This window comes from Microtus oregoni, unplaced genomic scaffold (genome assembly GCF_018167655.1).
Source record: "Microtus oregoni isolate MIOR12 unplaced genomic scaffold, Mior012 000074F_ref0000038, whole genome shotgun sequence".
Classification (NCBI taxonomy): Eukaryota; Metazoa; Chordata; class Mammalia; order Rodentia; family Cricetidae; genus Microtus; species Microtus oregoni.
Genome location: NW_024544004.1, coordinates 3,991,641 through 4,019,609, shown reverse-complemented (window position 1 = coordinate 4,019,609; position 27,969 = coordinate 3,991,641). Strand labels below are relative to the sequence as shown.

Here is a 27,969-nt window from a genome sequence, read left to right as displayed (position 1 = left end):
ATTATCCTGTCAAACCCAACTTTACAAATAACACTGCTGTAGAATTCAGGACACCTTAGCAATATGAGGATCATGAATTAGCAAGTTTCATAAAAACACCACCACAGAATAAAGCAGTCATTTTAGCATATGAAACCGTCTCTTGTTCAAACTTTATAAAAACACATCAGAGGAAGACAGGATACCTTAGCAATATGAGGTTTATGATATAGCGTCCTGTTGAAACCAAAATGCAAAAGAAAAAAATCACCTCGCAGAAAACACAGAGCATCTTAGCAACAATGAGGTTTGTGATTTATTCTATGTTGAAATCAAGCTTCTCTAAACACTTCAAAGCAAAATAACACAGGCCATCTTTAGAAACAAAGTGGTTCATGAGTTAGTCTCCTGTTGAAAGCGAGTTTCATAAAAACACCACTGTGGACTAAAACCGGTCACTTTAGCATATCTGGTTTGTGAATTAGTATCTTGCTGAAACCAGTTTCATAAAAATACTACTGCAGAAGATAGGATATTTTAACAATATGAAGTTCATTATTTAGTGTCCTATTGAAACCAAAAACTCCAGCAAAAAAACACAGGTCATCTTTAGCAACAATATGAGGTTCGTGAATTAGTCTCTTGTTGAAACCAAGCTTCAAAAAGTATATTAGTACAAAACACATGGCATCAATGTGAGGTTAGTCTAGCCTGTTGAAACCAAACTTAACAAAACTTCACTGCAGCACAAATAGGGCATCTAATCAACATAAAACTTTTAACTTTTATTGTATCAAAAGATAAACCTCAGATCTGTAGAATTCATTTGCAATAACTTTCCTAGAAACTACTGAAATGAGAGGCATCTTATTCCCAGGCACATCACTGTAAAATACTCCCCAGGCTTCAGAAGGATCTTCTCACTTCTTTTTACTTGTTCTTAACATGTGTTAAGAGATGCGATTTCAAGTTGGTCGACTGAGCAAACTTCCTGCTGCAGCCATCAAATGGGCACACAAACGGCTTGTCTCCTGTATGAATTCGGACATGAGTGCGCAGATTGAAATCCAGGGAAAAGCGTTTTCCACAGCCTTCAAAGGTACACTGGTAGGGCTTCTCTCCAGTGTGAACCAGATGATGACGTTTCAGCTTCGAACTCTCAACAAAAGCTTTGCCACATTCTGTACAGACATGCACTCGAGGCCCATGGATGTTTAAGTGCTTTTTCATAGCGGAGTTATCCTTGAACATCTTCCCGCAGCCTATATGAGAGCAAACTATAGGTCTTGGATAGTCTCCTTTGGGCTTTTTGGGTTTCATGCTTGTAAATTCTGCCAGCTGTTTCGGATCGGACAGGTCAATGCCAGGTATTCCTTCAGGAGGAAATTTTTTTCCCGTCATATACTCAGAGTAATCAGGAGGTGAGTCGTCGTCAGCCTGCCTTTTCGGCACGGGATTTTTTTGTCCATTAGCCTCCCACGCAGTAGAGGCTCCCTCAAGAGCTTCAATTTCCGCCTGCTTCTGCTGCCATTGTCTGTCGCCAAGGTCAGGGCTCACACCTTCTACGCCAGCCTCGATAATGGTCGTCAAATTACAGAGATTCCCTTCATAGCAGGTGAGCTCACCTTGACCATTCTCTGCCGCCGCGAAGCCTGACAAGGAGGCACTGGTCGGCTGGAGACAGTCATCTTTATCAACACCTGGAACAACCATTTGGCTTTCGAATTCAGCACTGAATAGCAGGTTGTCTGAGTCCTGGAAGTCCACCACCTCCTCTCGTGTCTCGATGATGATCATATCCTGATCGTGCTCCCCATTACTCAGGGTGCTGCCCTCAAGAGGCTGCAGAGCAATAAAAGGAGAGTGGTAGTGGCCACCATGCGCCCAATCGACACCTGCGTCTTCATACACTTCGATGGTTGGGAATGAGCTGGTTCTTCCAGAAACCGCTTCGACATTAAGTGGCTCCAGGTCTACAAAATCAGCGGGAATCTCTGAATTTTCTGTGGTGATACAGAGAAGATTCTCTGAGGCCATGGCTGAGACCCACGTAGCAGGACTGGGTAGCAAGCAGATGGGAGATGGCTGTGGAGTAGAAAAAATATCAGGGAAGAAAAGCACGCACTTGCGTGCTTAGAAACAACGACAACAATGACAAAATAACAACAGAACAATGACAAAACACAAAATTAAACAAACCCGAGAGCTCGACGAAAAGCGTGCGCTTCGGAAAAGAGCTGGTCGTCGTCTGAGGCGTTAAGTGCTGTTTCCGGGCAGATGCATGCGCATGCGTAGGACACGTCACTGCACACGTCACTAAGACGCGCCACTGGATGCGTCATTGCACTGAGACAGACCATCCAGCAAGCATCTTCTGCGTATACCTAAAGCTCGTTCAACTTTCTGGTGCCCTATGGAACCTGCATTGGCTTTCCTGCTGTCCTATCTAATTATTTGACTGAAAATAAATTTCCTCTCTAGGTTCTTTACTGGTTTCCTTATTTTATTTCAGGTGATTTTCTTACCTTCTCTCAGCCAGGCTTGTATCAGATCTAGAAAATGTCTATTCTATTTTAATTTTACACTTTGTGTGTGTATGTTATACAAGCACCCTACCACTGAGCCTCAGCCCCTTTATAATTATTTATTTCCCCTTATCTAACCATAAAACTTACTAATATACATGTCATCAGGAATAGTTGATTATCTTGTCATTTTATATATATGTTTATACATAAAAAATTATGTATGTGTTCATACATACATACATACATATATATGTGTATGTGTGTGTATTTAGTTAGTTAGTTTTTCAAGTCAGGGTTTCTCTGTGTGGTCCTGGCTGTCCTGGAACTTGCTTTGTAGACCAGGCTGACCTCGAACTCAGAGATCTGCCCGCCTCTGCCTCCCGAATGCTGGGATTAAAGCTGTGCGCCACAACCACCAGGCTTTGTCCTTTAATAAATTTAATAAATACGTGAAACATGCAACTACTCATTTTACTAAGTATGACTTTACTTGCCTTCTTGAAACCTAACACATTTTGTGCTCTACCACACACACACACACACACACACACACACACACACACATCTACCAGTGCTGTATTTGCTTAACAAAACAAAAACCCAGTTTCTGCAAGGCATATACCTCCACTCTCAACTCTCTGAAGCTGGAGGCAAGAACTGGTATTCAGCCTGTACTACACAGTAAGACCATATCTCAAAGAACAAACAAAACCCCCAAACCCTCCACAAAAATCCAACTACAACAATCAAAACAATTGAAAAACTTAGTTTCCTTCTGTATACAATCTGAAAATTTTTATGCTAAATTTTCTTTTCATTTTTGACACTATTTCTAAAAATTGCATATATATGGAATGAAAATTGTAGAGAAAACTACAAAGCATGTTTGAACTATTTTGAAAATATTTGCTGAGTGCTATGCATACCACTTTAACTTTTGAATTATGATAATACTTTGGAAAGTTAACTTTATGCTATGCATGCCACTTTAACTTTTGAATTATGATAATACTTTGGAAAGTTAACTTTAAAAAATACATACTAACTAATGTTGTGTATATCTAAATATTTGTCTCAATATAAACATTACTAGTGTTTTAATCTTTACTGTATAAATAAACATCATTTACTATGTATTATAACTGCTATAATATCAAAAGAAAAGGACTATTATGATGACATTCTGGAATTGTTTTATGCTTAAAATGTAGTTAATACGATACATTTTTTGACTACTATGGCATACATCATCTCACTTTATAATCTTTTATTAGAAAAATTTATTCAGGATCTTATTATTCTACCTATAAAACTTTAAGGGAAAATCTTTACCAACTTTTCTAATTTCTTATCTTGTAATTATTGACCTGTTTCGTTAACTTCAGCTATTTTCAAATTCTTGTAATTCTTCAGTTTTCTGAAAACTTTTTCAGAGATGAACAAAAAACACTAAAATGATAAAATATTCTGTGTATCAGATATTATTCACCAATCTGAATACAGGTTCTGTCAATAGCTTTCTCCCTGTAGCTTAATGTTTTATTTATTTTTCTAGAATAGCTCTTGGATTTAACACTCTGATTCTTCTGTAATTTCTTATTTTTGATTATATCATTAGTTACCCCATTATTTCTTTAGTTTATGTGTGTGATTATTTTCCCTTTATGTATGTACATGCACCACATGCATATCTGGTGTCTGTGAAGTTTAAAGAGCTCATCAGATTGTCTGGCCCTTGTTGTAATAAGAGCGATGAGGCACCCCGCTGCCCGCAAGGCTAGCTTTACCTGAAATAATTACACGGAAACTGTATTCATTTAAACACTGCTTGGCCCATTTCTATCTAGCCTCTTCTAGGCTAATTCTCGCACCTGGACTAGCCCATTTCTAATAATCTGCTGTAGCCCACGAGGTGGCTTACAAGGGAGATTCTAGCCTACGTCCATCCTGGGTCGGAGCTTCATCGCGTCTGACTCAGAGAGCAGAGATATCCCCGCGTCAGCACAGGAGAGGGGAGCATGGCGTCTCTGCTCCAGAGAGCAGAGCTGTCGAGTCTGAGCTCACTTCCTCTTCCTCCCAGCATTCTGTTCTGTTTACTCCTCCCACCTATGTTTTAACCTATGAGGGCCAAGCAGTTTCTTTATTGCTTAACCAATGAAATCAACAGATTGATATATGACACTCCCACATCAGGCCCTAGAGTTAGAGATGGTTGTAAACCACCATGTGGGTGCTGGGAACTAAGTCCTAAGCTAGCTAAGTCCTCTGCAAGAGCAGCAAGTCCTCTTAACTTCTGAGTCATCTGTCTAGGCCCTATCCTGCTATTTCTTAACTATTTTATACTTGTCTTCATATTTCTTAAGCTGATTGTCTGGCTTATTTCCATTTCTTTTTTTTAAATATTTATTTTATTTATTTATTATGTATACAACATTCCTTCCATGTATGCTTGCATGCCAGAAGAGGGCACCAGATCTCATTACAGATGGCTGTGAGCCACCACGTGGTTGCCGGGAATTGAACTCAGGACCTTTGGAAGAGCAGGCAATGCTCTTAACCACTGAGGCTTATTTCCATTTCTAATTTTATAAGAACTGTGTATGGCATTGAATTTTTCTTTTAGTAATGCTTTATACTGTATTCTAGTAAAATCTCATTATTATTATTTTGAATAATTAATCATAACTAATATCATCAAGTTATTATGTTTTCTAATTAAATGGATCCAATGTGTGATTAAGACAAATTTCTGTTTTCCTACTATTATTCTTTAGAGACTTGTGAATATATGGATTTTTTGGTTTATCAACTTAATACGCATTTAAAAAGAAATTGTCTCCTGTGTTCATAACATAAAATCTAACTTATCTATTTTTATAAAACTAATTATGAGATTCCATGGTCTTATTTTTATACATGAGATGAATATATTATATTTATATTTGTCCCACTTTATCTATTTTGTTTGGTGCTCTGATTTGGTATTTCATAAAATACAAATCATGATGATTAGTTCTCATAGTAGATTATATTCCTTATTACTAAGTGACTTTTTATTATTTGCATAGAATATACTTTCCAATATTTGAGTAACATTCACATATTTTTCTAAACATCACAAACTTGAGATACTTTTTAAATCTAAATAAGGGCTTTTTTGTAGTGACGGGGATCAAACCCAGGGCCTCATGGATGCTATGCGAGCACCCTACCAGTAAACTATATCTCAGCCTGACATTTTAATAGTAGAGTTTATCTCATTTCTATTTGGACTAATTTATAATAATAATAATAATAAAGAAAAATAATATATTTTCATTTTTTAAAAGTTGGCTTATTTCATCATGATATAAGGACTTTTTTCTATTATCTACTTTCATTTCCTATGATCACTTGAAATGTTTAAATTTATTTTTCAGATCATTTACTGTATATTATTACACTCAAATCACTATTTCTGACTTTATCTCAATTATCTGATTCACACTACTAAGGAAATGAGGGAATTAGTATGCAGACTTATTGCTTTTACTTTGTCTACCTCCAAATTTTCAAAGAAAAAATTAATTTTTATGAGTAATTTATTTTCAGTGTATGAATATTTTGCCTATGTAACCTATGGAGGTCAGTTCATTGAGCCCTTAAACTGGAATTAAGGATAGCTGTAAAGCACCATGTGGGTGCTGAGAATCAAATCTAGGTCCTCTTTAAGAGTAGCAAGTGCTCTTAACTGCTAAGCCATCTCTCTAGCCCCTAAAGACATTTTTAAAACATATATTTTATTTACTTTGTGCAGCACATGTTATGGCATGAACACAGAATTCAGAAAACAACCTGTGGATGTTGGTTCCTACCAATAGGACCCAGAAATCAAACTGAGGTCATTAGGCTTGGCTTGGCAGAAAGCATCTTTACTCACTGAGCAATGTTGTTAGCACCCACATCAATTCTTTATTTTACTGGTTAGTTATAACACAGTGTGTTCAAAATTTCTATTTCCATACTTGTTTAGCCTTAGTTATTCCATTTAGTGAGATGTAGGATTGCGGTAGATTTGCCTTGGGTTCCTGTAGCTGAGATGAATCTGTTTTTCCCAGAATTTCTGGCTGGCTGAACTCTGACAGTGCTAGAGTTCTGCGTCAATACTTGTATACCATCTTTTCTTCATTCTTGAATTACGATTTATCATGTGACTGACTTTTCATGTTCTCTCTTGACTTTTGCACATTTCTTTGTAGATTTCATAGTTGTTGTTTTAGGTTTTGACCATTCCTTTGCTCCAGTAAACATGAAATTTTCTCCTTTGCTTTTAATTTAAATTTTTACTAATTTATGTTGGTTTTTAAAAAATTGGTTTTGGCCAGGCGGTGGTGGTGCATGCCTTTATTCCCAGCACTCAGGAGGCAGAGGCAGATGGATCTCTGTGAGTTCAAAGCCATCCTGATCTACAAAACTAGTTCCAGGACAGCCAAGGCTGTTCAGCACAGTGAAATTGTATCTCAAAAGACAAACAAAACAAACAAATAAAACTGCTTTTGAGGTAGTAATAAGGAGCTGAATTTATTACCCAAATGTTGTTTTTCACTAGAGTACTTTCAATAAAGTCACTAACCACAGAAAATCAAAACCCAAACAACACATAAACATTTAAAAAACAATGAAATCTATTTGTTACCTGCACAAAATATCCTTAGCTGCTGGACTGGTGATATAAGTTGCAAATGGTTGGTTAACAGATCAACAAATGCTCCAGGATAAATAATGAAGAGAAAAATTCCAAAGCCATTAAATCGAACTTGTTCCCTAAGAAAACATGTAAGAAATCTCATAAAAGGAATTTACTGATATTATAGTATTTGTGAAGTTAATAATGATATAATCGTAAAATTTTTTAAAAAATAATTCCCTGAATAAATAAAACATATAAAATAAAAACAAATAATCATAACTTTAAAATAGTGTAATAAAGTTTTGGTCTAGGCTCTAGAGAACTCTGAAATATACTTAAAATGCTAAATGTTTAGGATTTTGCTATTGTTGAATATATAATTGAAATTTGATATAAAGATACGGCTAAAAATTCTTTTAGAAATCAATGACAGGAATTTATAAACTATTTTCAGAGAAGGACAAGGGGAAATATATAACTCAAATATATGATTCAAACACATTTGTCTTAGCTATTATAAATAATCCTTAAGATTTATGGAAGTATAATTCTGTTGAGCACTTAAAAACAGTTAATAGTAAGATAGTCCCTAAAAGAAATAGTTTTTAGGCCATTTCATTTCTAAAATGTCATATATCTATTTAATAGTCTCACAGAACCAAACAGGTACTATGAAGAAAGCACTACCTTAACAGTAATGTACTAGACAACTACATAATTCACTCTTTGTTAGTAATGAGATTTATAAATAATTCATAGTCCATAGTGGCAGACTGCTAGGGCAGAAAAATCATCAATGGTCTTACCCAGCTGTAAACCACATGAGCTATAACAACAACCAGTCTACTGAGATTGTTATGTGGATAACCAACCACTTTTCTGGTTGAATTTAGGTCTGTTCCACAGAAGAGAACTCATGGTTGCTACTACTAAACCTGGCTAAAACTCTGAACATGGAGAGGTGTGGTGGTTTAGTAAGAATGGTCACCACAAGCTCACATATTTGAGTGCTTGGTAACCAGGGAGTAGAAGTTTGAAATAATTAGAAACAATACAGGGTGTGACCTTGTTGGAAAAGGTGTGACCTTGCTGGAGGAAGTTTGTAATACTCCTTCCCAAACTCTGGGTCTTACAATCTTCCTGGCTCCTCCTCTACAATATTTCCCTGAGGCTCAAGGGAATAGATGTGTGATATCTGATATCTGATGTCCCACTACACATGAGCACTCCATAGTCACTTATTCTCTGTACTTTGACCAGTTGTGAGTTTCCATTTAACTGCCATCCATTGCAAAAATTAAATAGCAACTATCTCTGATGATAGTTGAGAATAGCACATCTGCTCAAAATGTTAAGACAAATGTCTATCATCAGAAGCTAGATTTATTCATAAGCAACTGGAAAATAATTCATCTTCTCTAGAATAGTGATTTGTCTTTTCCCTGGTCCATATACACAAAAGAGAAAAGTTGTCTGTCAGCATACTTCTGATTATGCCAGGACTTGCCATGAGCTATCAGGGAAGTAGTGACGACCCTTGCCTTCTTCCCATTTTAATTCCTTAGATGTACATAGAAAGGCACATTTGGGTAGTCAAAAACATCAACACAGCATGATTTGCAAAGTCAGCCCCTAGGTCTCATCTTCTGTCTTCCACCTGGGTTTCTAGGTAGGCTTAGATATTGTTAAACCTAGCACTTCTAGATTTTTATTCTAGCAACATGAGGCAGGAATGGAAACAGGAAACTGTTTCAGCCAATAATGTAGATCCATGTACATACTTACTTTCCTAATACTGATGTATGTGTTACTTTCATTGGTTAATAAAGAAACTGCTTGGCCTGATAGGTCAGAACATAGGTGGGTGGAGTAGACAAAACAGAATGCTGGGAAGAAGGGAAGTGAGGTCAGACGCCATGGTCAGACATGCTGAATCTTTCCCGGTAAGCCGCCACCTCGTGGTGCTACACAGATTATTAGAAATGGGTTAATCAAGATGTGAGAATTAGCCAATAAGAGGCTAGAACTAACGGGCCAAGCAGTGTTTAAAAGAATACAATTTGTGTGTTGTTATTTCAGGTATAAAGCTAACCATGTGGGAGCCGGGTGGGACAAAAAGCAGGCCTGCTCACCTTATCACTACATAATACTTGGGAGACTGAGGCACGAAGACTCTGGGTTTGAGGCCAGACTGGGTTAAAGAGACCTCTCCTTCTGACTACCCCCTCACCCCAGAAAACACTGAGTAGTGGCAGAGGGTGAATTCAGTGAAGACCAGAGTACCAGTTAGCAAGATGGTTCTGTGGATAAAGGAAGTTCCTGCCAATCCTGTGAACTGTTTGAATTTGGGGATCCATATGGCAGAAGAACAGTAACTCCCACAGGTTGTTCTATGATTTCCACTAGCATGCCACAGCATGTACATGCATGCACACACATACACAATAAATAAATAAATAAATATAATTTTTAAATAAAAAGACTAGACGAAAAGCCCTGAAGCATCAAGATTATAATCATGCTGGCATAAACCAAAAGACAGAAAGACTTAAACTACAGATGATCACATGATTGGAAAGACACATCAGCAGTATATTAGTTTTTTTCTATAAAAGAGACACTACCCCAAGTAATGAATGCTAAGTATACATTGAGTGATATCTACCAAAAGAAAAAAAACCTCAAACATACCAGATTTGAGGAATAAATCTTCTTAAATGAAAAGCTTCTTTGCATATAGTAGAAAGGAAAAAGTTAAGTCTTATTACCTAATAGCTGCTATACCGTGTCCAATTTCATGTAAAACACCACTAATGAGGACTGCAGCGAAGAAGTAAGTCAGCTGATTGACAGGTAAATTTATACCAGGAACCTGTTCACAGACATAACAAAGCAATGATTATCAGTGTGGGTATAGCAGAGTCCTGTTTGTAAACCAAGAGACATGACCTTCACTCTGTCTTACAGCTGAAACCTCCAAACTTAATATTCCTTGACCTAAAAGTATTGTGACCATTAATGATCAATTTTTATTTCTATCATAATTAAGGAAAAAAGCAAAGGTTTGTTTTGTTTCAACCTAGGCAATTTCTATAAATTAGGCTTACTATCAATTTAAAGAAAATGGGAAGGACATTAAAAAGTTACATGTTCTGGCTTTGTGGGAGCCTAGCCAGTTTGGATGTTCACCTTCCTAGACATGGACAGAGGGGGGTGGACTTTCCACAGGGCAGGGAACCCTGACTGCTCTTTGGACTGGAGAGGGAGGGGGAGAGGAATGGGAGAAGGGGGAGAAGGGCGGGAGGAGGGGGAGGGAAATGGGAGGCTGGGAGGAGGTGGAAACTTTTTTTTTTCTTAATAAAAAACTAAAAAAAAAGTTACATATCTAGATTCCTGAGAGATTCACCATGGGACAGAATAAGGGTGTCCTGGGTGCCAAGAAAGCAGGTTGATAATGAAGGTGGCAGTGCTTGATCCATCCTTCACTTTATGGTTGGAGGCTCAATTTGGGAACTCTTCTTAAAATTCTTAGTCTTAGCCAGAAGTAGTGGACACCTTTAACGCAGGAGGCAGTGGGGGGGAGAGGGAATCTCTGAATTCAAGGTCAGCCTGGTCTACAAAGCGAGTTCCAGAATAGCCAGGACTATAGTGAGAGACCATGTCTCGAAAAAAATAAAAATCTTAGTCAAAAATCCTATCTTTCAACTGTTCTAAGATGTAAAGATCTTGTGCTGAGTCATACAGGACATTCTCGCTACAGCAAATCAATGAGGCTCTTTTCAATATGCACAAGAGGTAAGAAGAAAAGGTAATGGAAGCTATTACAGAACGAAATGCCTGGTCAGTGTTGGTGCACCATGCCCTTCATTCCTCTTACCCTTATCAATTTACCTATCAGAAAAATAGAAGCCAAGATGCACAACTTAATGCAATGTAGACTCGTAGACAGATGAAGAAGTATGAGTTGTTTTACAGTCATGTACTCTAAAAAATGTTTTGCATATAAATATCAGTGCATGCATAAGGAAAGCTTTCTAATTATCCAGGCTGAACAGTAAAATTCTCTGATAGCCAAGAGAGCCTAGCAATAAGGCAAATCATCTATTAGGGAGAGAGTCTGTATACATATAGAACACACACTTCTCACAGTACAAGACTTAGAACCCAAAAGAAATCTCTCTGCAGAAAATCCCTTCCTACATTTACGAATTATCATTTGAATATTTACTAAAAATGCTTAATACAGGCAAACAGGGGTCTGGCGAGATGGCTCAGTGGTTAAGAACATTATACTGCTCTTGCAGGAGAGCCAGGTTCAATTCCCAGCACCCACATAGGGGTTAACAGCTGTAACTCCAGGTCCAGTGGATCTGACACACTGTTCTGACCTCCATGAGCACCAAGTCCACACATGTGCATACATGCAGACAAAAATAACCTTACACATAAAATAAATAAATCATTAAAAAAACAAGACAGGCAAACTTAAACAGAAGCCTAAAATCCTGCCCACTTTGCAAACAGAAAACAGAACCATTTTCAAAGTTTTGCTGCATCTTTCTTGTCTTTCCCCTATACATCTACTTTTTAAAATTATACTGTAATTATAATAATTATGTAATTAATCTATAATAATTATAAATTACACTGTAATTATAAACATAATTTTGAAACTTGTGTTTTCATTTAATATCTCTTCCTGAGTATTTTCTAGTTCTATGTTTATTTTCTCTTTTTTTTTGAGTCAGAGTCCTATATATACAGTTGAGCCTACCTATTAAGAAAGAACCTCCTGCCGGGCGGTGGAGGCGCACGCCTTTAATCCCAGCACTTGGGAGGCAGAGGCAGGCGGATCTCTGTGAGTTCGAGACCAGTCTGGTCTACAAGAGCTAGTTCCAGGACAGGCTCCAAAACCACAGAGAAACCCTGTCTCGAAAAACCAAAAAAAAAAAAAAGAAAAAAGAAAGAACCTCCTGCCTCAGTCTCCAGAGGGACAGAAGGCTGGGATTATGTCTGCATTATACCATACCTAACTCAATGTGCCCTTCTTGGGGGGCTGCAGAGATGACTCAGTAGTTAAAAGTACTTGTTATTATAGAGGATCCATACCCATATCTTGGCTCCCAACAATTTATAATCCCAGTTCCAGGGAATGTAGCAGAGATGTAGTGTGCATATATGCATTAAGGTAAAACATTCATACATACAAAATAAATTTAAAAAATTTAGATTTATGTGTATGAGTGTTTTGTTTGTATGTGTATATATATATATATATATATATATATATATATATGCACCACATATGTGTGAGGTGCCCATGAGGTTAGACGAGGGTCATCAAATCCCCTGGAACTGGAGTTATGGATGGTCATGAACCACCATATAGGTTTTGGGAATCGAACCTGGTCCTCATTAGTGCAACAAATGCTCTTAACATCTGAGACACCTCTCTAGCTACTACTTTGGTTTTCGAGACAAGATCTCTCTCACCAGAACCTGGAATTCAATAATTAGGCTAGGCTGCCTGGCCAGAAAGTCCCAAGAATTCTCCTGCTTCTACCTTCTTGCATTGGAATTGTGAGTGTGCACAACTCGGCCTGTTTTTTTTGTTTTAGACCAGCACCACAATAAGGTTTTTAATAGCTACATTATATTTTGTGGAATGGGTTGTTGGTCATTTAACTATTTTACAAGTTTTTGCTTCTTTGTAATTATTTTTGTGACTTGATTATTCAATTCTCAAGTGTGAACTTTTGTGTGTGTGCAAGTACACATGCCTCTATACACATACGCAGAAGCCATAGAGGGTGTCTTCCTCTATGTCTCTCCACCCGAACTAATTAATTGATGGAGGAAGGTCACTGGCTAATAAAGGAACTGCCTTGGCCCATTTTATTGGTTAGAAGATAGGTGGGTGGAGTAAACGGAACAGAAGGCTGGGAGGAAGAGGAAGTGAGCTCAGACTCCACAGCTCTCCTCTCGGGAGCAGACACCTCAGAGAGACGCCATGCCCTGCTCCCGGGATGAAGCTCCAACCCAGGATGGACTAGGCTAGAATCTTCCCGGTAAGACCAGTTCTCACAGATTATTAGAGATGGGTTGATCGGGATGTGAGAATTAGCCTGTAAGTGCTAGAGCTAAAGGGCCAAGCAGTGTTTAAAAGAATACAGTGTCCGTGTAATTATTTCGGGGCATAAGCTAGCCGAGCAGGCAGCCGGGGTGCTGGGGACGCAGCCCCGCCACCCTTATTACTACAATTAATTAATTGCTGCATGCAGGTGTGGGGCATATATACATGGTACAGTTTGCCTGTAAAAGCTAGAGGACAACATGAAGGAACTGGCTCTTTCCTTCCGATATGTGGGTTCTGCGGATAGCACTAAGCTCATCAGGCTTAGTGGCTAGTGCCCTTCCCCACTGAGCCATCTTGTTGGCCCTCTGTAGGCTATGTTTTCAGACAGGGTCTCTTGCTGAACCTGAAGCTTCAACATTTCAGCTAGGCTAGACCGCTTGCGAACTCCAGAGATGACCCTGTGTTCACCACACAGTACTGGGCTTGCAGGCTGCAAAGCCATGTGGGTGCTGGGAATTTGAACTCAGACGCTCTGCCTTTCACAGCCAAGTGCTCCTATTTCCACTGAGCCATCTCTTCATTCAAAAAGTTAGTGACAAATCTGACTTAGCACAGTGGAATTTTTTTTCAGTTTATCACTATGCTACTTCTTATACTTGTTTACTTCTTTCTGTACTGGCTGGTTTTGTGTGTCAACTTGACACAAGCGCCACCCACAATGGGCTGGGCCCTCCCCCACCAATCACTAATTAATAAAATTAATTACAACTGCCTTACAACTGGATCTTATGAAGGCATTTTCTCAGCTGAGGTTCTCTCATATAGATAACTCTAGCTTGTGTCAAGTTGACATGACTAGCCAGCACAACTGATCCCTTGTCAACCTGACACACAAACACATCACTATTGAGCCACAACCCTTCCTTTCTTATTTGTTAAGATCTCACATTAAAATCATAAATAACTTTTAAAGTCCTACAGTTTTTACAAATTCAAATACATTAAAATTTCTGTCTCTTTAAACTATCCAATTTTGCCAGGTGGTAGTGGTGCACATCTTTAATCCCAGCACTCAGGAGGCAGAGGTAGGCAGATCTCTGTGAGCCTGAGGCCAGCCTGGTCTACAGAGTGAGTTTCAGGAAGGTTTCAAAACTACAAAGAAACCCTGTCTCAAAAACAAAAAATCTAATTCCTCTAAAAATCCAAAATCTCTTTTAAAAGTTTAAAGTCTTTTAGCTGTGGGCTCCTGTAAAAATCAAAATCATATATCTTCACATTTCAAGAGTGAAGACCCAGGGCACAGTCACAATCAAATCAAAACCAAACCAAACCTAACCGTGAAAATAACACCAATGTCCAATGTCTGGAATCCACTCAATGATCTATCTTCTGGGTCACTCCAGGGGCTTGGGTCACTTCCTATGCTCTGCCCTCTGCAGCACACATAGCTTAACTTCTAGGCTCTGCTTGGCTCCACTCCGCTGCTGCTGTCCTTGGTGGTTATCCCAATCATACTGTCATCTCTAAAACTTCTGGGGTCTTCTGGGGCAACTGGACTGCACTGTCAACATCTCTTCATGACCCCTTCAATCCTGGGCCTTCAACTGTCACTGAGGCTCCACCTTCACCAATGGCCTCTTCTGGCCTCTCACAGTGCCAAGCCTCAACGGCTCTCCATGACCCCTTCATGCCTTCAAAACCTGGGTGACCCTTATACTACCAGGTTCAGCTGCCAGCACAAGGTACAACCTAGGCTGCCTCTGGAACCCAGCTTCTCTGTACTCTCAGGAAATACTTCCCAGATTTCACCCTAACAATGCTGGTCTGTTCTTAATCAATGCCAGATTCTCAGCTCCTGCCAACTAGCATCGAGTATCCAAGCTCTGCAAAAATTTCACTTTAGGAGTTCTGGTATCTCGTTAATCACAGCTGATTCTTCAGCCCCAGCTACCACAATGCCACAATGCCAGACTCTTAAATCAAAACAGCAAATGGCCGTGATAGTCTTTAATCTGCCTTCTGAAACTTCACAAGCCAGGCCTCCATCCTCTGCACTGCTCTCAAAATTCTTTTTTTTTCTTCCCAAGACAGGGTTTCTCTGTGTATCTTTGGCTGTTCTGGAACTTTGTAGACCAGGCTGGCTTCGAACTCACAGAGAGCTGCCTGCCTCGGCCTCCCAATGGCTGGGATTAAAGGCGTGTGCCACCATCCTGGCTCTGCTCTCAACTTTCTTCCAAGCTTCCACAGAGCAGCCCACTGAGCACTCAACACTCACTGGCTAGCCACCAAACACCAACACCAAATTCTAGCCACAATCTACCCCAAAACATGGTCAGGTCTGTCACAGCAATACCCCACAATCCTGACCTTTTCTTAGTTAGGGTTTATATTGTTGCAACAAAACACCATGACCAAAAACAAGTTGGGGAGGAAAGGGTTTGTTTATTTGGCTTATACTTCCATATTATTGCCTATCACTGAAGGAAGTCAGGACAGGAACTCAAACAGGGCAAGAATCTGGAAGCAGGGGTGCTAATTATTTTACAGGCTTGCTCCTTATGGCTTGTTCAGACTGCTTTTTTTTTCTTTTAAAGATGTATTTATTTAATATGTATATAGTGATCTGTCTGCAAGTCTGCCTGCAGGCCAGAAGAGGGCACCAGATCTCATTATGGATGGTTGTGAGCTACCATATGGTTGCTGAAAATTGAACTCAGGACCTCTCAAAGAACAACCAGTTCTCTTATCACTGAGCCATCTCTCCAGACCCTCAGCCTTCTTTCTTAATGAACCCAGGACCAGTCCAAGAATGGAACCACCCACAATGGGCTGGGCCCTCTCCGTGTTCATTAATTGAATAAAAATGACTTCTAGGTGGATCTCATGGAGGCATTTCCTCAACTGAGGCTCCTTGCTCTCTGATGACTCCAGCTTGTGACAAGTTGACATAAGATTAGCCTGCATGGATACATACATCTTATCAAACTGCTCTCTTAAAAAAAAAAAGACCAAGCTCTATCTTTAGGCAAGCTCATTTTATTCAAATCTGCAATCTCAGTAGTCTATTCATGACTCAACTGACTTTTCCTGATGTAATTCATAAATTTGTTGTTTTATTTGAAACAGGGTGACAAGTAACTTGGTAGGGAGAGTAGCCTGACCTTGACCTTACAGTGATCCTCCAGCCTCTGCCTCCTGAATATTCGGATTACAGACATACACTATCATGTTCAGTTGTGTTCCTGTATTCCTCTCTTTCTAGTCTGTTAACTACACTTCAAACACTAGTATTGCTCCCTTGTAATACATGTCATAAATGTATCATCCGCTTTATTTGCCATATAATCTTACTTTGCTTTTAATTTTTGGTATTACAAAAACTTAAGTTATCAAATCTATTAATATTCAACATCTCCTAAAACATCAAGACTGACTGTAAATGTAAACCATGGGCCCTGTTTGATGATGGACAGTAACAAGTGGACCACTCTGGTTGGGGCAGCTTTGTTTGTGTGGGAAGTACTTGGGAAATCTCTGTATTTCCTCTCAATACTGTTATAAACTTAAACCTGCTCTAAAAATAACATCTTTAGAAATCAAAAATAACTAAGAACAAAGATATACTGTTTACTGTTGCATAAAAACATCCCACAGTTCTGATGTTCTCATTCCATAGTCACGTGAATTAAGAGCATGGTTTTTCCTCTGCTTTCCAGGCCTTTTGTTAGACTGAGTTTTGCTGCTCTCTCAATCAGACTTTGTTTTGGGCTGCACAGCAGATGCGTAATCAAAGAGGGGTCTGCAGCGTGCCGCTCACTCATTCTCGAAATTCCACTGATTCCAAGTGTCTGTTCTTTGATTATGAAATCCATTTCCATAATCAACATTCTGAATATGTGTGTGTGCTATCTTGTTATCTCCAATTCTCTTTACTCAGACCTTACTGAACAACTCTTTTCTTTCACAAATATCAGTGTCCCTTGTGCTCCACCATTTCTCCATTCCCAAGCTGGATAAGTCATCTGTTCAGCTTAGTAGCTTTCCTCTTTCTGATACCTCTTTAAACGCGTTGCCTTAAGATTAGCTCTCATGGGCTGGAGCGATGGCTCAGAGGTTAAGAGCATTGTCTGCTCTTCCAAAGGTCCTGAGTTCAATTCCCAGCAACCACATGGTGGCTCACAACCATCTGTAATGAGATCTAGTGCCCTCTTCTGGCCTGAAGGCATACACACAGACAGAATATTGTATACATAATAAATAAATATTTAAAAAAAAAAGATTAGCTCTCATTCATACTCTCTAGCTCACAAAATAACCGACACCAAAGCACAGCTTGCCTTTATTTCAAATAACTCAATTCATTTTATGCACCCAGCTCTCTGTCCCTTCTCTTCTGGATACACTAATAATAAGGCAAGGTAAGAGTCTGAGTTCGTGACTGACGGTAGCGACAGATGGCAGGTCTTACTAGCTGGCAACAGTACAAGATGACCATCTGTCCCTGATATGACTGCACAGAGTATTAGATGTACCAGAACACTGAACGCAAAACACTCTTTCAACAGCACACAGTGCCAGGGTTGTGGGAATTAATACTGAACAAGGCTACAGGGAATTAGAGGGGAAGCCAGAAGTACTTTCTTAAGCTCCAAGGGCTAGCTTAAAGACGAGACAAGGCACTTTCAAAATTATACACAAATATGCCTGGTAGACTCCTGGGCTTCTGGCTTTTTAATGGTTCCAAAGCACAGCACACCTGGTATTTTTATAAACGCTGAATAAACTGAGAAGCAAAGAGAAGAATAATTTCCTCTCTACCCAACAACTGCCATTGGAATTCCAGCAGGCAGATAGGCCAATGATCAGGATTTCTCTAAACGGGCTTCCTTCAGATTTTCTCTCAGTGGGCTTCCTACCCTCTTCTTTCTTGCCCACTAACTAATTGTATAACCAAAAGTCATCCTTAGGGGCTGGAGAGATGGCTCAGCGGTTAAGAGCATTGCCTGCTCTTCCAGAGGTCCTGAGTTCAATTCCCAGCAATCACATGGTGGCTCATAACCATCTGTAATGAGGTCTGGTGCCCTCTTCTGGCCTGCAGGCATACACAGAGACAGAATATTGTATACATAATAAATGAATAAATATTTTTAAAAAAAAGTCATCCTTAAACTGTCCCCATAACCTCCAGTGTCCCATGAAGTTAGTTACTGCTGAGAATTGTAATGAAAAGTCATCACTTGTATTCTGTATTTCTCCCCTTTAGAAACCGTTTCAGAATTCGATACATACAATGTGTTTTGAGCAAACCCACCCTCCATTCTCAATCCTCCTACTCCTTCCGTATCCCACAACCACCTTCTCCTCCCAACTTCGACTATTCTTTTTTTAACCCAATGAATGCTCTTAGTGTTGCCACTATGTGCATGGGTATAGGACCATTTTCTGCTGGGTAGCCTCTCAGGGGCCTTTATTCTCTTTGCAACAAACTTAGCTTATCTTTATTATTTCTAGCATGAATCATTCCATTTGTACTCTTAAATGGTCTCCCATCTTTGATCTAACTGTGGTGCATTTTGCACAGAATGCTAGGTAAAAGAGAAAATTTCTAGAAGGGTCTTTCACAGTCTAGGTACTACCTATATCACTCATCTTACCTTCTACTTTTCATACTGTTTTCTTATAATATGCTTACCTAAATTTTACCACAGTACTCATAAGGGCAGGTCAAAATTATGCATACTTCTTTGAATGAATGAACCAACCTATCTCCTCACCCACCTCCCTTCTTTCCTCCTTTTTTCTCTCTCTCTCTTCCCTTCCCTTCACCCTTAAATGGCCCCCTGGGGCCCAACGCATGCCAGACAAGTGATCTATCATGAAGTTATGCCTCCCAACACTTTCTTTACATAGGAGAGGTTCTCACTAAGTTGCCCATGCCATGTTGGCCTTAAAATTGCTTTGTAGCCAAGGCAAGTTTACAATACTCCTGCCTCAGCCTCCTGAATCGTTGGGATTATAGGCCTGCATGACAAGGCCTGGCTTTTATTTGTCTTTCTAGAAGAGAGAAACGTAATGTGCATAGACTACTCTTATCATCACGGAGATAGACATACTAACTCTGATCATGGGCAAATGTCTCTGGGCTTTCACTTTTCTCATCTGTAAGTCAGGGAGAACAAAATAAACTTCATGCGTGTATCCTGTCTATCAGCCATGTGATAAGAACAAAATAAAACATATATAGAGACTTCCTTTGGAAAACATTGCCTGTTACCTACTTCTTTATGATCACTGGGATAATTCTGTCTTCCATGTTACAGTGATCCTTCCATTCCTGGGTGCTGAGTTCTCACTGAGTCCCATCTTCCTTTTCCAGACTATATGGACTGTCCTCATCCTTCTGCTCTCTTCTTTCCTAGTGTCAGGTACACCTTACACTCCATTTGTGACCACAGCGACTTGTATAATGTCCAATCAAATAACAATCATAGCATCTCACCTTCTAGACTAAAAAGTTCCACGAGTGTGAGCACTGGGTTTTGTTCCCTAGGTAACTGGGACCCAGTACATGGCCAGTAGGCAGGAAACGTTCATCTCATAAATATTTACTTAAGAAATACATCATGTCTTACGCAGCTTCACCTGAAAAATCGCCTCAACTTCTAAGAAAGAGTTGTGACCATCTTTACTACTCTCTATAAATTACATGTAAGTTTTTCTCCGTTGGCCCAACTTAGCAGAGGTCATAGAGATATTTCTTTTTTTCTGAAAAATCTGTTCCTAACCCTTAAATGTCTCATTAACAAGGGACATGATTAAATACAATATTTATAACTCATGGACTAGAAACTACAAGTATAAAAATATAATTCAGAAATACTTAAATAAAAGCTGAAAACATCTGAAGCAAAAGTGAGCCAATGTCGAGCACTCTTGCAGACTGAAGGTGGCAAAGGTAAGAGATAAGTGCAGGAGCGACAGCTCAGGAGTGGAGCATTTGGTGGCCAAGCATGATGCTGTATTTTCAAACCCCAGTACTGCCAGAAGCCTACACATGTGCTTTAAAGTAAGAACTACTATAATACCTTACAAGCAAAGGAATAAAACTTAGCACATATTTTTTTTAATATTAAGAAATCACAAGGTGGAGACTGGAGAGCTGGATCAGCAGTTAGGAGCATTTACCGCTTTTGCAGAGGACCCAGATTTGGTTCCCAGCATCTACACAGTGGCTCACAACTGTCTATAAGTACACTTCCAGGGAATTCAATGCCACCTTTTGGCCTCTGGATACCAGGCATGCATATAATATACATACATGTAGGTAAAACACTCAAACACAGAAAATAAATTCTAAAAAAAAAATCACAACATACGTGTAATGAGTCTTATCTGAAATCTCAATACTTGGAGGTTTGCAGGCAACTTGGGCTATATAACAAATACTAGGCTAGTCCAACTAACAGAAAGTAGCTTCAAAGAAATATCAGTGGCCAAAAATGTCTTATGTCTTTGCCCCTAACTCTAATCTTATACTTTTAATTAAAAGGAGATTATTAGTTAAATTTTGAAAACCATGAAAAGGACAGGGAGTGCTGCACAACATTACGATGTAGCTTACTTTCATGTTCTAGGGATCTCAAGTCAGAATGCTTACTCCTTGCAACAAATAATCATTTCACATCTCAAGTAGACAACCTGAGTTAAGGGGAACCTGTACTGGCTGGCTGTGTTATTAGTGGTCAATATATTATCTTTACAGGTATTGCCACTGCCATCAAATATTGTGACAATTTCTGCTAATCTTGCACTAATGGTTTTTGGTTAAGAGTGTAATTTGAAAAATTATGAGGTGTTTTACTTTAATGTTTATGTTATACACTGTAGGTATACTAGCCAGAAAAATATATCTATGTTTTCAGTAATTTAAAGCAAAAAAGAACAATGTGAATAATTTTAAAAAAATAAAATAAAAAATAAAGCAAAAAAGAGTATACTTACCACAACTTGCAACACCTGTTCATTGTGAAGAGAGGAGGAAGAGGAAGAGGAAGAAGAGGAAGAGGAAGAGGAAGAAGAGGAAGAGGAAGAGGAAGAGGAAGAAGAGTCAGCCATCATCTGTGCCAAAGTCTGCATCAGTGTTTTTCCAAGGAGAAAAAATGAGCTGAACATGGCAATTACACCAAACACCATTCCAAAATTGAACCTGGCAACAAGGACAAAAGCAAACATGTAAGTGTACAATTCTTCACAATGCATATATTAACAAAACAACTAACTGGCCACGTTTCATTACTTTTAAACAATGGGTGAAATTACCAAAAGCTGGCCCTGTTTACGCTATCTAAACTATCTGACTGACTCATAGGCAGTTCGAACAAACTCAAATACTCCGACACCCAAAAAGCTGAATATTATTGCTAGTTTTAAAAGGGGGCTAAAGGGTTTCCTTTCCATTTGCTCACTTATATAGTACTGTTTGATTGTGTTTAATATAGTTAGGAATGCTCTTAAGATTGGGGCACGCATTCATTTTTTACCCATTCTACCATCGTCATCTTATTTTAGCTTCACTTTGTGATAAACTAGTTTAAATACCAATAGAGTATCAAATCTAATACTTTTATTATTCTGTTATTTTAATAATTAAAACTACTCTTTTACACTTGGAACTAATCTGTTCGTTTTCATACATTCTGTTGTATAATTGAAGGTTGTAGAATTGTTTATAATATTATTGTTTTTATTGTTCATAGAATTTGAAGTATTATCTATTTTTAATTATGATTTTATTTACTTTTTTTAATAAATCATGGTCTAGGCTTAAGCAGTTTTATTAGTCTTTTCAAAAACTGAATTTTAGGTTTGCCTATTTTTATTACTATATACTTTTTTATTATCTAATTGTTTACATTAGTTTGAACACATCTGGAACTTACATTTGTTATTTGTGATATATATAAGAGAGAGAGAGAGAGAAAGAGAGAGAGAGAGAGACAGAGAGAGAGAGAGGGGGTCTCAGTAAGTAACCGACTGGCCTGGAACTTGCTATGTTGTCCAGATTTCCCTCACATTCTCAATTCTCCTGCCTTGGTATTCTGAGTGCTGGGATTCCTATTCGAAGCTTTATTTTTTAACAAAAGGTAATTTAGAGGACACTATTCAAGAACCCCATATTCTCCAAAATAAGAACCTGCTATGAGGACCTGGTGGCATGGCTAGAGGTTAAGAGCACTGGCTGCTCTTGCAGAAGACCCAGGTTCAGTTCCTAGTTTCTAGGACCACATGATGGCTCACAACTGTCTGCCACTCCAGTTCCAGGGGATCTCATAGCTGCCTGGTTCCTGGGAGTACTGCAAGCAGGTGGTACACATTCAGCAAACATAAAAAATAAAAATAAAAGTAAATAAATCTTAAAAAAGAAATTGTTAGGACATTAGGTATTCCAAAGACCATGTAAAATACAAAACCATAAATTCCCCTAAGTGCCTTACTTACTTACTTATGTATATATTTATTTTATTTTACTTTATATGCGTCCTCTGGAAGAACAGCAAATGTTAATGGTTAAACCACCTCTCCAGTCTCTCTTATTTATTTTTGTTTGTTTGCTTGTTTGTTTGTTTGTTTGAGACAATGTTCTTATGTAGCTCAGACTGGCCTCAAACTTGAAATCTAACTTAGGATGACCTCAAACTTGTGATCCTTTGTGATCAAACTTGTGATCCTTTGTGATGAAACTTGTGATAACAGGTATGCACCACTATGGTCAGGTACCATGATTTTTAGTGTATGAAAAAGCACAATGATACAATTGTTTATATATATATATATGTGTGTGTGTGTGTATGTATGTATGTATATATGCTATTTCTGATTATCATAATTTAATTAAATTACTAATTTAACCCCCAAAATTAAAGATGAAAAGTACCATTGGTAAAGCATCCTTGCTTTCCGCCGTCCCCAACTGTAAAAGGCACGATTAAAAACTGAAGTTTGCCATCTTATATGAAAAGGAGAGATGCTCAATCCATTGGTTTTCAGCCAGTCTTCATAAGAATGTTTAAAATACGCAGATGACTAAAAGAAAGAAAAGTTCAGCATCACTCAAATTTGAAGAACACATTTATAACATAAGTAAAGAACTAAATAAAGGTTAAAACAGAAAGAAAATAAGTACTTTGTATATGAAACCAAGATGTTAGTGGCTCAACAACACTGATTCTCAACCTTACTAATGCCAAGACCCTTTAACACAGCTCCTCATGTTGTGGTGACCCCCAACATTAAAATTATTTTTGTTGCTACTTCATAACTGTAGTTTTGCTACTGTTATGAATCGTAATATAAATATCTGTGTTTTCCGATGGTCTTAGGTGACATGAAGAGAGGGCCATTTGATTCCCCACAAAGGGGTCTCAACCCATAGGTTGAGAAACCACGGGTTGATAATATTTTTTGAGATAGTTTCACAAAACTTAGGCTGGCCTCATTTCCATGTAGTCAAGGACAACCTGGAATTTCTGATCCTCTTGACTCCACCTCTCAAATACAGAGATTACAGGCATTTGACATGTCTGGTTTAAGTAGTGCTGAGAGCAAACCTAGGAATTCATGCATGCTAGGCAAGCACCCCACAAACTGACCTACAATCCCAGCCTGAAATGTACATAATCTTAAAGCCTTACATTTACCCTTCAAAGTATCAAAGGTCCAGATTAACTGGGTAGCTGGGTTAGGGTCCAGGGAAATACAGTCCAAAAGTGAAATCTGGTTTATAGCCTACAATATAAGAATGGTTTTAAAATTTCAAGGGATTTTAAAAAAACAAAAAACCAACTGCTGGGGCTGTGGTTCTGTTAGTTACTTGTCTAGGTACTATGATAGAGGGCAGTTTTAAGAAGGGTTTAATTTGACTCACAGCTCCAGAGGATAGCCCATCACGGAGCAGAAACTCTGGTGGCTGGAGCTTGGGGAGGTTGGTGGTGGAGGCAGCTAGTCACATTACATCCACAGTCGGGAGGCAGAGGGGGCTGAGAGCTTGCATTTAGGTGCTTTCTCCTTTTCAGTCCAGTCCAGGAATCCACTTCATGGGAACCCACATTTAGGGTTGGCTTTTTTCTCTTAATTATCCTAATCAAGAAAATCCCTCGCAGCCCCCTTCAGGGAATTATTTCTGTGATGACTCTAAATCCCACTAAATTAACCATCAAAAGTGGCCAGCACAGTGGTGTGCCTGTAATCCCACCACTTCCCTTTAGAAGGAAAGGCAGAAGTATCTCTACAAGTTCACAACCAGCGTAGTTGACATCGTGAGTTCCAGGCCAGCCACATGCACACAGAGGAATGCTGTCTCAACCCTATCTCCTCCAAACAGACAATAAAACCCAAGAATATTTAACAGAGACTCCATGAACCATAAAGCTTAAGATACTTACTAATTCAGCCCTTAAACCCCCCCCCCCCCCCCGACCTTGCCAGGGAGTGGTGGCACACAACTTTAATCCTAGCACAGTGGAGGCGGAGGCAGGTGGATCTCTGTGAGTTCAAGGTCAGCCTGGTCTACAGGTCTAGTTCCAGGTCGAGCTACAAAGAGAAATCCTGTCTCAGGGTGGGGGCGGGGCCAAACTTGACCCCTGCTTAGAACAATGAAGTACATCGAAATATGTGAGTCAAAAATGCAAGCCACATATAATTTTAAATGGTCTAGTAGCCAGATTTTAAGATGGGGAGATTCATTTTCATGTATTAGTAATCTATAATAGCCAAGTTATCATTTTAACGTGTAACCATTTTAAGATCACTGAGACACTTGTTTCTAGTATTCTTTGAAATGTGGCATCAAAATTATACTCATAGCACGTCTCCATTCAGAAAAGCTTTTTCAAATGCTAGGTAGCCACGAACAGAACTACCACAGTGGACAGCACAGGCTATTTTACCTCCACACAAAGGAAAGAAGTCTTTCGAGATCATTTTTAGACTTCCAGTGGCTTCAACAGAAGACTTAGCTTAGTGTGAATCAGTATTTTCTATTTTCATCTAAGCAAGCCTCAAGTTAAACCACTTTTGGACAAATGAAAGTACAAAATTTACCTACTGTCCTCTCGATCTCCACAGCAGCTCTTAAATTTCCCCAGGGGTTCCAGTGCTAGCTGCTTACAAACAGTCTCAAGGGTCTTATCTTTTTGAAAGCTTGACTAAAGGTAGATCTTTAAATACCAAGGCAGTTACAGAAAGCCCCAGCAGTACTGTCATCTGTATGAAAAATACATTTGTCCTACAAGGCTATGCCAGCTCTTTTTCTCATCATAAAGATTGACCTGAGTCTGAACGCCAGTATCTGTAATTGTCTCTACTGTCTTCTGACACCATTTTAAGTCTGCTTGTTTCCCAGGACGTGACAAGGAGATTGGCACACCCGTGCAGCAGCAGTCTCCTGTGGAAAGCTAGAAAAGTCAAAGGCAGAACAGAAGACCAAGAGAAGGTGAATGCTCTTTAAAAAAGGCAAGGTCTCGGACATTGGAAAGATGGCTTAGTCCATAAAGCAGTGGCTGCTCTTCCAGAGGACCCAGATTCAAATTCTAGTACCCAGCCGTAACTCCAGTTCCAGGGGACCTTACCATCTCTTCTGGCCACCAAGGGCAATGAATGTATGCAGTGTACATACAAGCAGACAAAACAGTCATAGTCACCTTTTTTAAATGTAAGGTCTCTCCATTTCCCGGACACTGCACAGGGTGCCATTGCTCCGGGGTTGACACTTTCATGAAGATAGAGGATGCCCCAGAAATTAAAGCCACATCCTCATCACCCATTTACTTGTCCAGGGACAGACTGCACAAGTCTGATGAGTTCCTTTTATTTAGGAATTCTTTCCACATATGAAGCGAGAAGAAATCACATGGCTTTTTTTTTTAACCTAATCAGCAAATTACTGCGGCCTGTGCTGCTAAGCACTATGCCCAATCCACTGCGTCAGTGGTGCCCAAACAAATGTGCAGGGGATCTTGGTAAGCTGCAGACTCCAACTGTACAGGGCTATGGTGAGACCTGAGGCTGGCACTCTAACAAGTGCCAGATCATCCAAGTGTTACTGGTCGTTGCCCTTCAGATCTAGGTAGTATATTATGGAGATCCATTAATATAATCCTCGCCATAATTTCAGGTGACCCTTCCTGAGGCTTAGGTAGTAATTTGTCCAAGGTCACAAAGGTTAGGAATTGACAGAGCCTAGCTCTCCTAAGGACAACACTTCATAGATCTGGCTTTAAAGTTTAAGTAAGACAAAGAAGCACAGGGTCCATTTCATTTTACTGTTATCTAAGCCACGATGCCGTGAGGCATTTTGTTTAAAAGAACACGTGAAGGTTTTACTGTTCATGATTATAATTTTTAAACCCTTGGGAATTTATACGCTTATGTTCTCCACACCCATTCCATGCTAAGGTTGTCTAAAGCATGTACTCAGACAACTGGTGAAATTTCTTCTTACTATTCCAACACCCACAACTTTCAAAAAACACACTGCATGCCCAAGGGTGTGTAGTAGCAAATGTGGCTATCTAAATTCTTGGGACTTAAGCATGCTACTTTAAAACACGCTCTGTGGGTCAGCACCATCTGCAGGACAGAGGAACTGGTTGGAAATACAGAATCTCAGCTTTCCTTCCAGACCTGCTGAATCAGAATCTAAATTTTAAAGGGAACCTCGGGTGCTCAAGTGCACTTTCGAATTAGACACCGGTGATTAAAATCACGTTTTGATTTCGATTCATCTCAATACCAGCAGGGGCTCAAGGATCGTAACCTTAGCACAAAGACGGAAAACAATGCCATTTCCTAAGCGGATGTTTTAATTTCTTTCCTCCTTCGAGCCCTGCCTCCCAAGCCCACACCACAGACTCCTCCCGGGAAGAAGCCAAAAGCTGCGGGGGCCAGGAGCCCGCAATGAGGCTGCCGCGCAGGCCGCCACACCCCTCCCGCAGCATGCCCCGCTTTTTTTACTCCGCCGGACGGAGGCACCACGCGGAAGGGTGCGCGTAGACACCACCGACAGAGCGGGTTCCAGCTCCTCCCGCCCACCGGAGGAAACTTGGCAAAGGAGGAGGAAAGGCCATGGGCAACACAGGGCCAAGCGCACCAGCCTTGTACTCCACCGGCTAGGGCCTTAGGCCCGAGGCCCTCACCTTCAACACCAAGTCGGCCAGGTAGACGGCGGTCCAACCACTCACCACCACCACCAGCAGCGACACCGGAATCATGGTAGCAGTGGATGGACGGTGGGCCCCGGCGTCCTGCTCCTGCGATCCACAATCAGTCTACCGCCCGGCGCCTTTCAGCCCCGGCATCCGCGCAGGAACCAAGTTGCTACCGGGTCCCTTGCTCCACTGGCAACGTTTCCCTCCGGACCCTTCCGGTGAGGACACTCAGCCGGTTTGGTGCGTGCAGGAAAAAGCACGAGTTTCTTTTCCTGGGACGCTCCGGCTCAGTAGTTTTCGGCTGCTAGAGTTCTAGTGTTTCTTTAGGCTTGGCCCTCCCTGCTCTCTGCTTTCCCTTCGCACTGATTTTAATCTCCGGTTTGTTGTGCTTTTTTGTTTGAGGTTATCAAAAATAATGATACACCCCCACATTCAAATCAACCACGTCTCTTTGTAACCGGTTTGTTTATGGCCACATCTCAATGGAGATCTCAGTTGTTCGTGTTGGTGTTT

General features: G+C 39.8%; 2 protein-coding genes across 2 annotated transcripts in view; both read right to left on the bottom strand.

Moving 5' to 3' along the window:
• LOC121441336 (membrane-bound transcription factor site-2 protease-like) overlaps nucleotides 1–27,604 on the bottom strand; it is a 45,672-nt gene extending 18,068 nt beyond the window's left edge. The window contains exons 1-5 of the mRNA XM_041642465.1: nucleotides 27,445–27,604; nucleotides 23,187–23,335; nucleotides 21,254–21,458; nucleotides 9,945–10,048; nucleotides 7,183–7,310 (exon numbers count right to left, since the gene is read on the bottom strand). Coding sequence (XP_041498399.1) covers nucleotides 7,183–7,310; nucleotides 9,945–10,048; nucleotides 21,254–21,458; nucleotides 23,187–23,335; nucleotides 27,445–27,519 — 661 coding nt within the window. The 5' untranslated portion in view covers nucleotides 27,520–27,604. The remainder of the gene's footprint in view (nucleotides 1–7,182; nucleotides 7,311–9,944; nucleotides 10,049–21,253; nucleotides 21,459–23,186; nucleotides 23,336–27,444) is intronic.
• Nucleotides 42–7,300, bottom strand: LOC121441337 (transcription factor YY2-like). The gene is made up of 2 exons (XM_041642466.1): nucleotides 7,183–7,300; nucleotides 42–2,064 (listed from the first exon to the last, which is right to left on the bottom strand). Exon 2 carries the CDS (start codon nucleotides 2,014–2,016, stop codon nucleotides 910–912), a length of 1,107 nt encoding a protein of 368 aa, XP_041498400.1. The 5' UTR covers nucleotides 2,017–2,064; nucleotides 7,183–7,300; the 3' UTR covers nucleotides 42–909.
• Nucleotides 27,605–27,969: the final 365 nt, after the last annotated feature.

Bases quoted from the DNA above. Each gene is read 5' to 3' on its own strand.
- LOC121441337 (XM_041642466.1), bottom strand. From the start codon at position 2,016: ATGGCCTCAGAGAATCTTCTCTGTATCACCACAGAAAATTCAGAGATT.